Below are 16,819 nucleotides of genomic sequence, written 5' to 3'. Positions count from 1 at the left end.
CAGGGGGTTATGGGAAAGGTCCTTAGCGCGAAGAGAATCTAGACGCTACCACTCAGTAAGACACAGGCTCTCCTAGCCGCTCCAAGACTCTATGGTCTTCTCTTCAGCGGAAGTAAACAGTCTGGCTGCTGTTTCTATGACAGTGAGAGTCTCTCTGCCCTGTCATCTCACTGCTCCGGAGTCCCGGAAGAAGCGAGTGTGTGAGTGAGGCAGAATGGCGGAGAGTCCGGCAGCTGAGGCGATCATCCTCCCGGGGGCGGTTGGCGGAGGCATGGTGCCCCATCTCAGCGGCCTGCAGCCTCCCGGAACCTCGCACCTCACAGCCTCCTCCGTGTGGGACCCAACGGCCAGCACGGACTGGGACAACGAGAGGGCGTCAGCGCAGTGTGTGCTGCGGATCAAGCGGTGAGAGCCGGGGGTGGTCTCGGATATCCGATCACTCACTGCTGAGTCTGATGCTCCCAATACCCGACCACAGGCGCCACTGTTAGCCGCTTACAGCTCTGATCAGGGGGAGCGGCAGTGACCTGTCACTCGGTGGTTCTTCCCACCCCACCGCCTTCTCCCCCTGACACACGTCTGTGCCACCTACTCTCCCTGGGGCAGATGTACTAAGCCTTGGTATGGGATAAAGTACCAGCCAACCAGCTCCCAACTGTCCTTTTTGGCTGCCACCTTATCTCTCGCCACTCTATCACTCTCCCAAGGCTTAGTACATCACCTGCCCATGTATGCAAGCCAGATGGTGGTAATACCCTCTATGGAAGGATCAGCCCCCCATCCCCAGAGCAAGGGATCACCGTCTCCCTTATATTCCCCCTTGTGTCATGTGTTTTTCTTGCTGTTGTTGTCAGGAAATGTCACACCCACTTTGTCCAGTCATCTGTTTCACTTTCAATTCATATTTGTTTTGTGATAATATTTATATATATATATATTTTTTAGGGATATTATGTCCATTTATAAAGAACCTCCCCCTGGGATGTTTGTGGTACCAGACCCTCATGACATGACAAAGGTAAGTCACATTTGGGTTGGGTCTGACTGCATCGACTACTGAGATGATGTGTTCCTTATCCTACATAAAGAGACTTGTTATTGCTCACATAAGCACAAATGACTAAAAGATGTAGTTGTAATTTTATTTTTAAATAAAACATGTTCCATTATTTAAGAGGCTTCCTCTGCATACCAATAAGGTGAATCCCTTTTCTTGGAAGGGTGTTCATAGACCTCCAGCTCTAAGGACAGTAGAGCGCAGATAGAAACCTTTCTCATTTCATCCTGTAGACCAGATTTGAATGTCATTGGGTAATAAACTGTTAATCCTGGGACCTCCCAATTTAGTGATGATGTGTCATAGTTGTCCCCCTACTGTCTTACCTCACCAATCATGATTCATGAATTATATTTTTTAGAGCAAAATCAACAAGTATATAGTGGATGTTGTACGGTCTGGTGTTTGCAAGTGGGACCACTACCTTAAATAACAAAACAAACACTGAATCTTACCGAAGATGGTGTTCCTTTTAATTTTTACCTAATCAATTATAGAACGCTCTGCGGGAAAAAGGGAGGACATACACAAATGTTAAGACTGTCTACAGTACACATACAATAATGGTAGCCAGGTCTGTCAAGTGGATTAAGTGGTTTTTGTCGTTAGCAAAACATACCTAGGGTTTTATTTACTAAGCGTCGGGTTCCAAAATCATGCGTTCCGATCTTGTTTATGCCCAAACTTTAAAGGGCAATGATTTTACTAGCAAAACACAGCTAGTATAAGCATTGCCCCTTACATTTTGGTCATAAACACCAGGTTTTAGAACCGGAAGCTTCGTTAATAAACCTCCTAATGTTTGAACTGTAGTATAAAGTGTATGATTCTTTTGGTTACTATGGATGAGTTCCATTATATACTGGATGCTCTTGTTTTGCAGATCCATGCACTTATCACAGGCCCTTTTGATACACCTTATGAAGGTGGATTCTTCTTGTTCTTATTCCGGTGTCCCCCAGATTATCCCATTCACCCACCTCGCGTCAAATTGATGACAACTGGCAACAATACTGTGAGGTTTAACCCCAATTTTTACCGTAATGGCAAAGTCTGCCTGAGCATTCTAGGGTAAGGATACACTTCAGAATAACAATGCCTTGCCTTCTCTCTTATTTCACACAGTCCCTAAAGTTTCCATTTTGATATAGTAGTCAAGAGCTGTGTTCTCCAGCATGCACATTTAGTTCAGTAACAGCTCTAGAAGTCCCATTGTTGACAGTAGCACAGAGCCACAGGTTGCTGATCCATAGCCTAGTGTACAGTCAGAATCTTTACCAGTGCTATTTGTTTTCTTCCAACACCAGTACTTGGACAGGACCCGCATGGAGTCCAGCTCAGAGCCTGTCTTCAGTGCTCATCTCTATCCAGTCCCTGATGACTGAAAATCCTTATCACAATGAGCCTGGCTTCGAGCAGGTATTAGTTTTCCTTCTGTGCCCCTCATCTTTCCCTTGGACCTACTACTGCATTATGTCATGTCACTCAGCGTGAATTATTTACCCTTTCTTCTTTCTCAGGAAAGACATTCAGGAGACAGCAAGAACTACAATGAATGCATTCGTCATGAGACCATCAGAGTGGCAGTATGTGATATGTTGGAGGGGAAGTGCCAGTGTCCAGAGGCCTTACGGTAGGTTGGGCGCCTCTGTTATCAGTGCTCTGCATTAAAAGATGGACTAAAGTTACAATTTAGTGCAGGCCATTCAGTATGATAAAAGAAATAGCTTTACCTTTGATTGTGCTGCTTGTCCCCTGCCATTTAGTGAGCCACGAGTATAACGTATTTGTTGGCTTTTGCAACTGCCTCAATATGCACTATTTATTATTATTATCCTTTATATGGCGCCACAAGGGTTCGCAGCGCCCAATTACAGAGTACATAAACAAATAATCAAACAGGAAAACAGCAACTTACAGTTGACGACAATATAGGACAAGTACAGGGTAAATAAACATAGCTGCATCAGCAGATGATACTGGAATAAGTATCAGGTGGCAGAAGACTGCTGGATTTTGTGCAGCTGAAGATTATTAAAGTAAGAAAAGGGTAAGCACATGAGGGAAGAGGGCCCTACTCGTGAGAGCTTACATTCTAAAGGGGAGGGGTAGACAGACAGGGGTGAGACAGATGGGGTACATAGAGAGCGTGGAACAGAGGTTTAGGATGAGATTTGGCTGGGTTTGGTGAAGAGGTGGGTCTTGAGAGCCCGTTTAAAGTTTTGTAGAGAGGTGGAGAGTCTGAGGGGGAGAGGTAGGGAATTCCAGAGAAGTTGTGCAGCACGTGAAAAATCTTGGAGGTAGGAGTGGGAGGAAGTAATCCGTAGGCAGGAGAGTCGGCATGCATTAGCAGAGCGAAGAGGACGGGTGGAAGTGTAAAGCGAGATAAGGTCAGAGATGTAGATGGGAGAGGAGTGGGTGAGGGCTTTGTAAGCAAGTGTGAGAAGCTTGAAATGGATTCTGAAAGGGAAGGGGAGCCAGTGAAGGTCTAGTAAGAGAGGAGAGGTGGACGTAGTGCGTTTGGTGAGGAAAATGAGCCGGGCAGCAGCATTGAGGATAGATTGGAGTGGAGAGAGGTATTCGTCAGGAATGCCAGTCAGGAGGAGATTACAGTAGTCCAGTCTGGAGATGACCAGTGAGTGGATAAGAGTCTTAGTAGCATCCTGGGTCAGAAAGGGTCTGATCCCGGAAATATTTTTTAGATGAAAACGGCAGGTTTGTGAGAGGTGCTGAATGTGTGGTTTGAAGGAGAGGGAGGAGTCCAGGATTACTCCAACACAGCACACTTGGGGGGTAGAGGAGATAGTAGTGCCATCAATAGATAATGAGATTGTAGGAGGTGAGGTTATGCGGGAGGGAGGGAAGATGATCAGCTCGGTCTTAGACATGTTAAGTTTAAGAAAGCGCTGGGACATCCAGGAAGAGGTAGCAGAGAGACAGCTTTAGATACGAGTGAGGAGAGCAGGGGAGAGGTCTGGAGAGGAAAGATAGATTTGAGTGTCATCAGCATAGAGATGATATTGGAAACCAAAAGAACGAATGAGCTTACCTAGTGAGGACGTATAGAGAGAGAAGAGGACCAAGGACAGAACCTTGCGGTACCCCTACAGTTAGTGGAAGTGAGGGGGAGGTGGAGTCATGTGAGGAGACAGAGAATGAACGGTCAGAAAGGTAGGAAGACAACCAAGAGAGGGCAGTGTCACGCAGACCAATGGAGTGAAGGATTTGCAGTAGGAGAGGATGGTCCACAGTGTCAAAAGCAGCAGAGAGATCAAGTAGAATAAGTAGAGAGTAGTGTCCCTTAGATTTAGCAGCATGGAGGTCATTGCATACTTGTGTAAGGGCAGTTTCAGTGGAGTGGAGAGGACGGAAGCCAGACTGGAAAGGGTCAAGCAGTGAGTGTGAGGAAAGAAAAGAAGTAAGGCGGTTGTAGACAATGTGCTCAAGGAGTTTGGAGGCAAAAGGGAGGAGAGAGATGGGTCGGTAGTTGGAGAGAGTGTTTGGATCAAGGGTAGGTTTTTTAAGAATAGGAGAGATGAGTGCATGCTTGAAGACAGAGGGGACAGTGCCTGATGAGAGGGAGAGATTGAGAAGGTGGGAAAGATGGGAACAAGCAGAAGGAGAGAGGTAGCGGAGGAGGTGGGAGGGGATAGGGTCAAGTGGGGAGGTGGTGAGGGGACAAGAACGAATGAGGGCCATGACTTCCTCTCCAGATGCATGGGAGAAAGATGACAGAGTTGGTGCGAGGGATGGGGAAGGTTGGTAAGGGATGGGAGAAGGCTGGTTACTAATGGTCTGGTGTGATGAGATGTCCTGACGTATGGAGTCAATTTTGGATGTGAAGTAAGTGGCAAAGTCAAGAGCAGAGAGTGAGGAAGGGAGACGAGGTGGAGGTGGGCAGATGAGTGAGTTGAGAGTGGCAAAGAGGTGCCGGGGGTTGGAAGACTGGGAGGAGATGAGGTTCTTGAAGTATGACTGTTTACCAAGAGAAAGGGCAGCACTGAAGGATGAGAGAATAAGTTTGAAATGGAGGAAGTCTGCCTTAGAGCGTGATTTCCTCCAGTGTTGCTCAGCAGTACGTGAGCATTTTTGCAGATATCTGGTGCATTTGGTGTGCCAGGGTTGAGGTGTTAATTTGCGAGGGTGAATAGTGGTTGGTGGAGCAACAGAGTCAAGAGCAGAAGTAAGGGATGCATTGTATGTGGAAGTGGCTTTTTCAGGGCATGAGAGAGAGAGAAGTGAGTCAAACAGGGAGGAAAGGAATGTGGTGTCAATAGCTTCAATGTTACGCTTAGTGATGGTAGCCTTAGGAGGTAGAGATGGGGAAGTCGAGAGAGATAGGTTAAAGGAGAGCAGGTGGTGGTCAGAGAGGGGAAATGGGGAGTTGGAAAAATCCGAAATATCACAGCGGTGAGTGAAGACCAGATCCAGTGAGCTCCCATTCACATGGGAGGGTGAGGAGGTCCACTGGGAGAGACCAAGTGAAGAGGTGAGGTTAAGGAGTTTAGAGGCAGGGGACTGTGTGGGGATGTCAATAGGGATGTTGAAATCGCCTAGGATAATGGTGGGAATGTCAGAAGAGAGGAAGTGAGGCGGTAAATGACAGCTACTCTAAGATGGACTGGTTGGAAGAGGCGTATGGCATGGATCTCAAATGTAGAGAATGTAAGGGATGGTTCTGGTGGTATGAGTTGGTAGGAGTAACTAGAAGGTAAAAGGACCCCAACACCACCCCCATGGCGACCCCCCAGGTCGGGGTGTGTGTGTGAATGTGAGGCCCCCAGCAGAGAGAGCAGCAGGAGAAGTAGTGACCAAGGGCGTAATCCAAGTTTCAGTAATGGCTAGTAGGTGTAGGGAGTTGGAAATGAAAAGGTCATGAGTGGGGACCAGTTTGTTAAAAACAGATCTGGCATTCCAGAGGGCACAGGATAGGGGGTATGAGTTTGTGGGAGAGATGTGAATGAGATTTTCAGGGTTGCTGTAGCGATGAGGTGAGATTAACTTTGAGGGCAGGGATGATGAGAGAGTAGTGATGGTACGGGTGCCTGAGCTAGGAGGGGAAACTGCAGGAGGTGGGCAGGGAGGGAGGTCAGTGTGATGTGGATGGGGGTGTGGGGAGGTGACAGGGAAGGGAGAGAGGGAGCAGGGCTGAGTTGTGGGGTAGCAGGACCATGGGGCAGAGGTGAATGAAAGTGGGTTAACAGGAAAGGTGGGGGAAGGAAACAGAGGGATGGAGGGGAGACAGAGGAGGGGAGGGAGGAGGAGGTGTAGGAGACTATGGGGGAAGGATAAAGATACATTATTAGGTAGACACTGAGTGATGTGGGGAGTATAAGAAAGCCTTGACATAGTGTTAAGTAGGTAAGTAGGTTGAGGGAAAGTGGAAGTAGGAGAGGAGACTGTAAGGGAATCCGAGCAGAAGAATTGCAGAAATGCAGGTGAGAAAAGCAGTGTAGGCTCAATGGGTGTAGATTTAGTATGAAATGAGTCAAAAGCGTCGATAAAGTGGGTGCAGAAATGTATTTGGAGTGTAAGAAATTAAAGGATTGTGAGAGGCTTAAGAAGCAATGGTAATTATGTTAGATGTTTTAAGTGTTTTCAGGTAAAATTGCATTGGCGCAGCTGTGCTTAAAAAAACAAAATTACAATAATACAGATACAGGCATTTGTAGGTGAAATGGACGGTTTTTGAAATGTCCAAGTAAGGTAGTTCCGTGCTATTTAATCAGATGCAACAATGAGGAGGTGAGTGATCTGAGGAGTAAGTGACTCACATTTGTTATTAGTTTTTCAGTTTTCTTTGTTTTGTTAGATTGGTGTGCTTCTGTTTTCCTTCTTTTTCACTTCGATTGAACGCTGATGGAACGCTGCTGTTGTGTCAATTTTATCACGCTTTGATAAAAATGCACGCTTCAATAAATAAATGCACAGCCAAACGGCTTTGCACAGCCTACACCATTGGACTTAGTAGAGGACATACAATAGGACTTGGCTGGCAGACTAATTTAATGTATTGGTTTGTATATATTTTCCTGCAGTGTTTACTAAATACATTGCTTTTATCTTTGTGCCTTTTTTTGTGTTATTTTCCATAGACCCCATTTATCTGCAAGACAGAGGGGGTTTTATTCATGTTTGTTAACAAACCAAAAAAGCAAGTAACTGGGCAAAACTATGTTGTACTGCAGGTGGGGCAGATGTAACATGTGCAGATAGATTTAGATTTTGGATGGTTTATATTTTCATTTTCCTTGCTCCTAGTTATAGTATAAAACAGCTTCAGGTTGCATAATTATGTCCTATAATGGCAATGCAAGTAAAAATGAAGGATATCTGAATGGGGTAGACTTTCTGAATGTTTTTCAAACATAAGGCAGCATAATATTTATACGTTGTCTTTTGTGTACTGCACCACTATGACAGGCGTTATGTTCTGTGGGGAACCCTGCTCCCTCATTGATTAGTTTTAGTCTGCTGTTATTAACTTGCCTACATTCCCCAGCTCCCGTAATGACGCTGGGTTTCTTCTTGTCTCAGTTTCTGGGGCATGCCAAAGCCAGCGCCTTAACTGCCTTCGGCAGCTTAGCTGCAGTGGCCGTTCTGAACAATTTTAGGGTTGCTTAGAGGTCTGAAGTTTGCTGCATTGGTGATCTGATGCTGCATCTTCAGATGTATGCAGCAGATCTGAGAAGCTGGTAGTGGGTGCCTTTTTATAAAAGATGCCTCCTTTTGTATTTACATAAATTCTCAGATCCGCTGTTACCGAAGACACAGCACTGACACCACTTCTATCTACCTCCTGAATCAGGCCCACTGTCTGTGTTATATGCAGCCCTGTCCTCACAAGCCACACAAGAAGACAGATCACTACCGCCGTACTAGATCGACATATACATCTTGGAAAATAATATCTGATCACTTTTGTCAGACAACGAAGAATACACTAATCTGTACATCATTGGGTTGTACTAAGATATATATTTTTTTTAATTATTATTATTTATTATTTTTTATGATTGTATTCAGTTGAACATTTGTGCCATATGTAATGGATAATGGGCCTTATTCAGCACAACATGCTGTTTCAAATGTCCAAGCAGATTGCTGATGCAGAGTGGCCCAGGGTCTGCATCTCTGGGTGCATACACTTCCTGGCCTCACAGGGCACCTGTAAGCCTGAGTAAGCTGGAGCTTGCAAAAAACAAAAAGAGGGGGGCTTTTTCTCCCCAGGTGTACCCCAGCTCACTAAATAGTACTTGCAACAATACTTGAAAAACTATATGATAGTAGAAATTCAAAGATATTTGGTGCATGCATTTGCAAATAGCATGGTAGCATACTCAGTAGGCCGTCTGCAGGAAACAAAGAGACCATCGTAGCGATGTTGATCCCAGGCTGCGACCTCAGTCACAGCGCTGGAATTACAAGTGCAGCAAGGAGGTGTCTGATACCTCCTCCTGCATTTGCATTTTCAGTGGCTTTGAAAATGTCTACTATAGCATAGATTTTGCTTCACATTGCATTTGCCATGACTATCTACAAGTGTTTCTGCAAACTTTGGGGACTGAAATGGAGATAAACTAAGTAATTTTAACACCACCTTACAACAAGTACAATAAATGGCTGTAAATAGCATGAGTGTGGCATTTTCACCTCCTATCATGTTATGGGGTATATTCAATTAAAGTCGGATCCATTCCGACATGTATCCCATCTTAATTCGACTTTTTCAAGTCGAATTTAGATGGGACGCAGAGGAGGAGAAGGGGGGGCGAGCCGCGTGGAGACAAGCAGGGGACAGCCGGCGGGCATACAGGGAAGATCAGCGCTACAGTAGCGTGCTGGAGCCGGGTGGAAGCTGCCGTGAGGTCGGGCGGCTGAGTGACATCCAGCTGCAGCGCTGCTGTAGAGCTGATCTCCCTGTATGCCCACCGGCTGTCCCCCCCCGTCTCCCTGCAGCTCCTCCCCCTCGCCTCCTCTGGTCCGCATCTCGGTCCGACATCCTTTTGATGTCGGACTGAGATGGTCGAAAAGCTTTCGACACAAGCACGTGGATCGGCAGCTATTCTTCCGATCCACGTGCTTTTTGACAAGTTGAATTCATCGACTTGTTGAAAAATTTAGGCAAATATTGAATAGGTCGAATCAGGATTCGACCTTAAGTCAAAAACTGCCGCCTTTTCGACAGACGGCAGTTTTCGGCTTCAATTGAATATACCCCTATGACTGTTAGGTGCCCCTATTTCATTGTGCGTTCTATATTGCATTATATGACCAACCTCCCATATCTGCCTGCCTTTGCAAAAATTACTTCCACACTAGTTTTTTGCACATGTAAAATGCAGCAGTCACCTACACTGGGATAAGGTCGCCATGCTGTGGGCTGAATTTTATGAGTGTGCAGCCTTTAATCCATCATCTAATGTAGGTCTTAGTTATGTAACTGGTGGCTAGTGAAATGCACGGCTGCATTCTCATAAGGAATGGTTCAGTCTACAAGATGGCCGTCCCCACAGGTACACTGTAATCTTGGTTTATATAACCTCTATATGGGATATGACCATGCAAAATCATTACTGCATTTCAGTGTCTTCTCTTTCACTGCAGGAGTGTAATGGAGAAATCCTTTTTGGAATATTATGATTTTTATGAAGCGGTGTGCAAGGACAGATTTCATCTACAAGGACAAAGCATGCAGGTAATGTGTTATGCAGAGCTTTTCATTATAAGTGCCAAGAGTGACAGACCATTAAGAGAAAACTGAAGGGAAGGCGGCTTTTGTACATCATGGAGAAAGATGGCTATGCTATTAGAAATCGCATATGCCAGGTGTGGCTGAACTCCAGCAGAATTAAATATGTATTTTGTCCACTTTCTGCAATATTTCTTACTAAACGTAATAAGATGCAACTGAATGTGCAGCTAACGCATATGTAATAAAATATGCAGCTATTCTAAATCTAAAAATGTTCCTAACATATATTTTATAAAATATACATGTAAATGTGCATCTAATACATATATGTAATGAAAATATTAAACAGCTAGAATAGACATGCAACTAAGCCAATTCACAAGCTTTCTTGTAATAAGTACAGTGATGCACATCAATGCCTTCCTCTGTGCTTAAGAATCTCATTGAAACCTTAATGGCAGAGGACTAATAATACTAGTCATCTGTACCCAAGCTTGGTTACCTTTAATTCCTGGACCATTAGGGTGTCTTGGGGACCGTGTTTGGGAACCTCCATCCTAGCCATTGACCAGGGTGATTGCTATACACTATTCCCAAAGGTGAAAGAAATAATTAAATTAGGCTTCAGCTGAGTGATATGCAGAAACAGGATACTGATGTAGTACTGGTAAATGACTTCATTTCACATTTATGTACCAGTTTTGTATTTATTTAGAAATGTTGAATGAACATATATGAAAATATTTGGGGAACTTAATTTAACTCTATAGAATGTGATACATGTTTCCTGCAAGAGGACAGTCCTTTCAGATTGTCATGCACCTTGTTTTGGTAAAAGTATGCCAGTTAAGTTTTCTAGTGTCCCCAAGTAGCAGAGAGCATGACTCCTTCACTAGCAGATGTCAAATCCAATATCAACAACAATCTAACTTCAGGCTGCATCAGGATCTCCTGCACAATGTGGGTTCTAGTAGACCGCAAGATTCTGATAATGTGTGGAGGAGGTGAAATGCTTTTCTGCAGTTCTACTTTAAGCCAGTGACCTTTTTGTACATTGATAGTATCTTACACGGTGTGTGGTGTGATTTCAGGACCCATTTGGGGAAAAGCGAGGACACTTTGACTACCAGTCTCTGCTCAGCCGCCTGCAGCTCATCCAGCAGAAAGTACGGGAAAAACATCGGCGGGAGACTGTTGATATAGACTCAGAGTCCAGCTCTTCTGAGACAGAAATGGACATTCAAGGAAGTTCAAACCCATAAGGTGTGGGAATGTAACATGTAGAGCATTGAGCGTCGTCACTTCAGACAGTAAACGTAGCTGAGATATCATGGATTATGCTGGATAATAAAAGACTTTGTTTTACACAAAGCCAGTCCTGCTTTTGGCTGCTGTTTTGGAGGCAGATTTAGTCAATATCTCTCTGCCAGTACCAAGAGGAGAGGGTCTGTGGCCATTTTATACATAGCAAGGCTTGGACAGATGGAGCCTGGATGAAACACGAAGGCAGCACTTTCTGTTACCAATCCTCCTTTACTTCGTGAAATGGTCATTTAATGGCCCAGACAAGCCAAAGAACTTAATTACAAGTGAACCAAGCCTTGGCCAGCCACAGGAGTAAACACAACAGACGCAACTTTATGTTCGACATGAAAAAGAGACGCCATCTTTTTATTTTACATTTCCACTCTTTGAAGGCGCACTTCATCTTTTACCTGGTGGGCATTGTCCATTTAGCTGTTAATACACATTTGCTGCAGGAATAAATCGAGGCTTCTTATGTATCTTGTTTTGGGGTTTTTTATGTTATATTGTAACCTTTTATTTGTGATGGCTGCAATTCAGCATAAGCAATGTGAATAAGTCTATTATTTTACCAAATCATGTAAGAAACGTACAGAAAGGCTTTGGACAGGGAATGGCTATAATAAAAAATATTTTCCTCATTATGGCTTGTTCACATCCATGTGTTTGGGATTTACAACAGAGCACACCAGAAATGCATTAAAACAGCAAAATACTTTTCCCATGAATTTAGCAGGACTTAATTCATATGAGTAAATGTGCAGTAATAATATGGTAACTGGAATATGTTACTTTGGAAAGTGGACAATGGGGCAGATGTATTAAGCCTGGAGAGGCTTGGTGATAAAGAAATAAGTGGAAGGTGATAACTCACCAGCCAATCATAACGGATTTGATAATTGACATTTAGGAAATGATTGGCTGATGCATTATCACCTTGCACTTATCACTTCTTTATCACTTCTCCAGGTTTAATACATCTGCCCCAATGTGCTATAAGGTCAGTGCAGAGATGTGAATAGAGCCATAGAAATCCATGAGGGACATTCATGAAACCTTTTTCCAAAGCTAGCTTTTCATGGTTTCCTTTTGAATAGTTTTCATAAATGTCCCTCTAATACACCAGCAGCTACAACTGAGGTATGCAAACAGCCAGCTGGCTGCAGCTCTCTAGCATTTATTTCTTAAGTAGGAGATGGCATTTGAACACCCACTACAATGGTGGTAGAACAAGCTGTACAGTCTATGACTTACTATTTGTTTTGTTGCTAAATTTGCTGTGTTCTTTTTTTTACCCCCAATTAATTATACTTTGGATTAACTCGTGTTCTTTTTTTTGTTTTTTGTTAACAATCTCTGCGTAACAAGCTTTGTATTGTGTGATGATGTGTGACTTAACACTGAGGTAATAGCTGTAATGATGCATAGAGGCTGTAATAAGCTTTCTGTAGACCAGACCTAAAGCTTTTGTGGAACTATAAATCCCAGCCTTTTGCGCGAGGTCATACTAGGGCTCTTAATTCACTAGTTGCCTGATCCAGCAGTAGTCATATTAGTAGAAGGTTTAACTACAGGGAAATTAAAGTTTTCCCAATAACTGGGATGGGAGGGAGATGGAGTTTGCTGCCTTCTGTGGCTAACAGTCTTCTCAACATGGCCAAGGCACTTAAGTCAGGAGGGCCCTGGGGGAAGAGGGAGGGGGGTGTATACCTCCCAACATGACCCATTCCAGGAGGGGCAAAATGCTCTCTACCTGGACTTCCCTTAATGTATGATTGGTATCACCTGTGTTGAACTATTTAATTGGTAAGAAATTTGCCAATAGATTTGCCAATAGATGTGCTTGCAATCATAAATTCAGAGGGAAGTCCAGGTAGAGAACATTTTGTCCCTCAAGGAATGGGTCATGTTGGGAGGTATGGATTGTGTATATTTAAACTAATAGTTTAATAATGACTGAGTACTGTTTATAGCTCTGCCTAATTGAGAGGCAGCTGTTTTTTTTTAAAGTTTTCTTGCAGTGGAACAAAGACAACTTAAGATAAATTATAGATTTTATTTTTCTTTATCACATCCAAGAATAGCAGCTGCCCCTCTGTACTACTTACACACTGGGACGGGACTTCAGGAGGACTGTGTGTGTGTGTGTGTGTGTGTGTGTGTCTCTTTCTAGACACAAATGCTCTCATTCGATAACAGGTTACACTGGAACCAGACACCCAGGCAGGGAGGAGGAGAACCTGGGTCACTTACAGCTCTCTCACCCTCCTATACTCTGGTTAGGAAACTCTGTTGGTAGCTCATGTAACCTGATACTTCTGTGTCTCTGCCTGCTGTCCTGCTCACATTCTGGCTGCTTAGTTCTGCTGCTGCACAAGAGGGAAAGCTACTGATGTCAGTGTACTACAGCTGGAGGGGGTCCCGGGGTGCATTATCCCCTGCAACCCTACCTTAATCTGTCTATGCTTCTCACTGTATTAAAATTGTACACACAGTATGCATATTTGTGTATTACAGAATTAAGACTGGAAGCACCAGTGAGCCAAGGAACGATATGAATGATGTTCTCAGAGGTGTAATATTTTGTGCCCATGTGTGTGAGTCCTTAAAAGTGCATGTATACACTGTCATGTGCATGTGTGATTTGTGACATGACTCGTTAGTTTTCTAGAAGTTGCCATTAGAAGATGGGCAGACTGCATGTGTTCAGCAATACTCACGTAGGCTGTGCCATTCAAAATATGAGGGGACTAATGTATACCAAGAAAACACTCACCACACCATTACACCTCCATCAGCCCTGGTACAACTCGGTCTTCTTTCCTGAGAGTTGAATGCATTTGTTTTAACTGCATGTTAGGGTGTGTACACACGGTGAGATAAATCTGTAAGATTTTGACTGTATAGTCAAAATCTTAAGGAAAGTAAGTGCACATCTCAAGGTGTTAGCTTGCGAGATTGATTCGATCGCGATGCGCGGTCCTGTTGGGTCGTTATCGTAAGGCTAGATAGACTGTGCAGGCAAGTCAATCTTGACTATCTAGGACAAAGTATAATCAAAATTGGCACTTAGTCAAAATCGTACATCGACAAAATCGAAAGTACAGATAGTCAAAATCTGGGCTCTGGGGGAGTTCTAGGGAAATCGCATAGTCAAAATCGGGCATAGCAAGGATCTCACCATGTGTACACACCTTTAGAAGTAGATATATCAATTTAAGAACTTGCAAACAATGCAGGACTGTGACAAGGTTTGCAAACTGAAATGCTTTGATCAAAATGTGAACTAACACCTCACATTTATTATCCTAGATATGTACAGATGTGCAGTAGTGAGGGTAAGCCCTGACAACGCAGGGGAAGGCTTGTATGAAACACCTTGGTATTCCAGCCAGAGCCCAGTAGGTAATCTGGGATGTTTTATGGTAAAGAATACACAGGTGAGGTCAGCAGGGAAGAGTCAATGTTATCTTTAGTGCATGTTCTGAAACAGTACTGTATATAAACAGTACAGTAAAACAATCTAACGGAACACACAAACAACTGTCAAAGAATCACCAATTCCTTAGCTGAAGTCTTACCTATATTGCTTAACAATGCTCCACACCCCAGTATTCTGCCAGATCTACAACCCCATTCCCCAAGTCTTGTTCCTTTTAACCACCTCTGAATCCCCATGATGTCCAGGTATGTCCCCAGGCAGGGGCCCATTAACGTGGTGTGGCCCCTACCAATAAAATTGCCAATAATATATGCTGGTGGTGTTCTTAAAGTATGATGTGTAAATACTCGCAGCATCACACTGTAGTAGCTGCAGTTCACATATGCCACAGTGCCCCGGCCACTCTGTTGTTAATCTGGCTCTGTCCCTGGGTAAGTAACTCATAGTGGGCCTAATTCTGATTTGCATGCAAAAATGAATGCAGCAGCATCATTTGGTGATCGCCCGTCTGCAAGTTCATGCAAATGGACTACAAACTACTTCCCTTATGTACATCCGTGCTGCCAAATGCGCAAGGACTGAGGCGCCCATGCACGCAATAATTCCAGATGGTGCGCCCTTATATGCCACCATTGGTTGCACCAGCACTATGGAAAGCGCAGTTTCTCCATCTGACAACGCCCGCCTATGCTTGTGGCTGGGAAATCAGCCTCTTGCATTGCCACATACCCATAATACGCCCGCTTTACGGACCATTATTGTGCCCAGTACTAGCCCCTGTCCATTTCTGATACCGTCTGTCCTGATCACAACAAGACCTTTGTGTGTACACTCTGTGTAATGCATGTGCCATAGGAAATGTCAGAATTGCTCAGCTACATGATATTAGCATTGCACGTGGCTCTGTATATCTCCTGACGGACTGTTTCAGGTGTCTGACAGGTCATATTTACGGCTTCCCTCCTGTTGTGTGGGGGCTGTTGTCTGCAACACCTACTTTGATAGAATAATGCAGCCCAGTGAATATTAATGAAAAGGGGAAAGTAGTATAATGAAGGGACCCTTTCCGAGGTAACCCATTCTATGTTGTTCCTAGAGGATTCTGCTCCCAGCTGGTCAGACGTCTGGTCTACTGGATACTCGGGAACAGAAGGAAGATGGAATTTTCATATAAGGACATACAGGCCAGCAAGGACTACAATCCTGCTGACTAGATTTTAAAGTGGCGATGTTGCCCATTACAACCAATCATATTTTCTCTAACGTCCTAGAGGATGCTGGGACTCAGTAAGGACCATGGGGATAGACGGGCTCCGCAGGAGACATGGGCACTTTAAGAAAGACTTTAGATCTGGGTGTGCACTGGCTCCTCCCTCTATGCCCCTCCTCCAGACCTCAGTTTGATACTGTGCCCAGTGGAGACTGGGTGCTTTCAGGGAGCTCTCCTGAGTTTCCTGTAAAAGAAAGTATTTTAGTTAGGTTTTTTATTTTCAGGGAGCCTGCTGGCAACAGACTCCCTGCATCGAGGGACTGAGGAGAGAGAAACAGACCCACTTCTCTGAGTTTCAGGGCTCTGTTTCTTAGGCTACTGGACACCATTAGCTCCAGAGGGATCACACACGCCGTCCGTCCCAGAGCCGCGCCGCCGTCCTCCTCGCAGAGCCGGAAGAAAGAAGCCGGGTGAGTATGTGAGGAAAAGACTTCAGAGGCGGCAGAAGACACCTTGATCTTCATAGAGGTAACGCACAGCAGTGAAGCGGTGCGCCATTGCTCCCATTCACCTCACACACTTCGGTCACTGTAAGGGTGCAGGGCGCAGGGGGGGGGGGGGTGGCGCCCTGGGCAGCAATAAACACCTCCTGTGGCAAATACACATATATACATGTACAACTGGGCACTGTACATGTATAAATAGAGCCCCCACCATGTTATTAGAAAATTTGAGCGGGACAGAAGCCCGCCGCCGAGGGGGCGGGGCTTCTCCCTCAGCACTCACCAGCGCCATTTTTTCTCCACAGCACCGCTGAGAGGAAGCTCCCCGGACTCTACCTTGCTTGACACACAGTGAAAGAGGGTTTTAAAGTAGAGGGGGGGGCACATAATTGGCGCATATACATGATACAAAAGCGCTACTGGGTAAACATTCTGTGTTTTTTCCTGGGTCATATAGCGCTGGGGTGTGTGCTGGCATACTCTCTCTCTGTCTCTCCAAAGGGCCTGGTGGGGAACCTGTCTTCAGAAAAGAGCTTCCCTGTGTGTGTGTGTGGTGTGTCGGTACGCGTGTGTCGACATGTCTGAGGTTGAAGGCTCACCTAAGGAG

General features: G+C 44.7%; 1 protein-coding gene across 1 annotated transcript; it reads left to right on the top strand.

Moving 5' to 3' along the window:
- The first annotated feature begins 100 nt into the window (after nucleotides 1–100).
- Nucleotides 101–11,701, top strand: UBE2Z (ubiquitin conjugating enzyme E2 Z). The gene is made up of 7 exons (XM_063959597.1): nucleotides 101–405; nucleotides 946–1,018; nucleotides 1,941–2,128; nucleotides 2,365–2,476; nucleotides 2,578–2,690; nucleotides 9,665–9,755; nucleotides 10,844–11,701. The coding sequence occupies exons 1-7, from the start codon at nucleotides 215–217 to the stop codon at nucleotides 11,012–11,014; spliced, it is 939 nt and encodes a 312-aa protein (XP_063815667.1). The 5' UTR covers nucleotides 101–214; the 3' UTR covers nucleotides 11,015–11,701.
- Nucleotides 11,702–16,819: the final 5,118 nt, after the last annotated feature.

This window comes from Pseudophryne corroboree, chromosome 3 (genome assembly GCF_028390025.1).
Source record: "Pseudophryne corroboree isolate aPseCor3 chromosome 3, aPseCor3.hap2, whole genome shotgun sequence".
NCBI lineage: Eukaryota > Metazoa > Chordata > Amphibia > Anura > Myobatrachidae > Pseudophryne > Pseudophryne corroboree.
The sequence above is the reverse complement of the archived record's forward strand: the minus strand, read 5'-3'. Positions and strand labels throughout refer to the sequence as shown.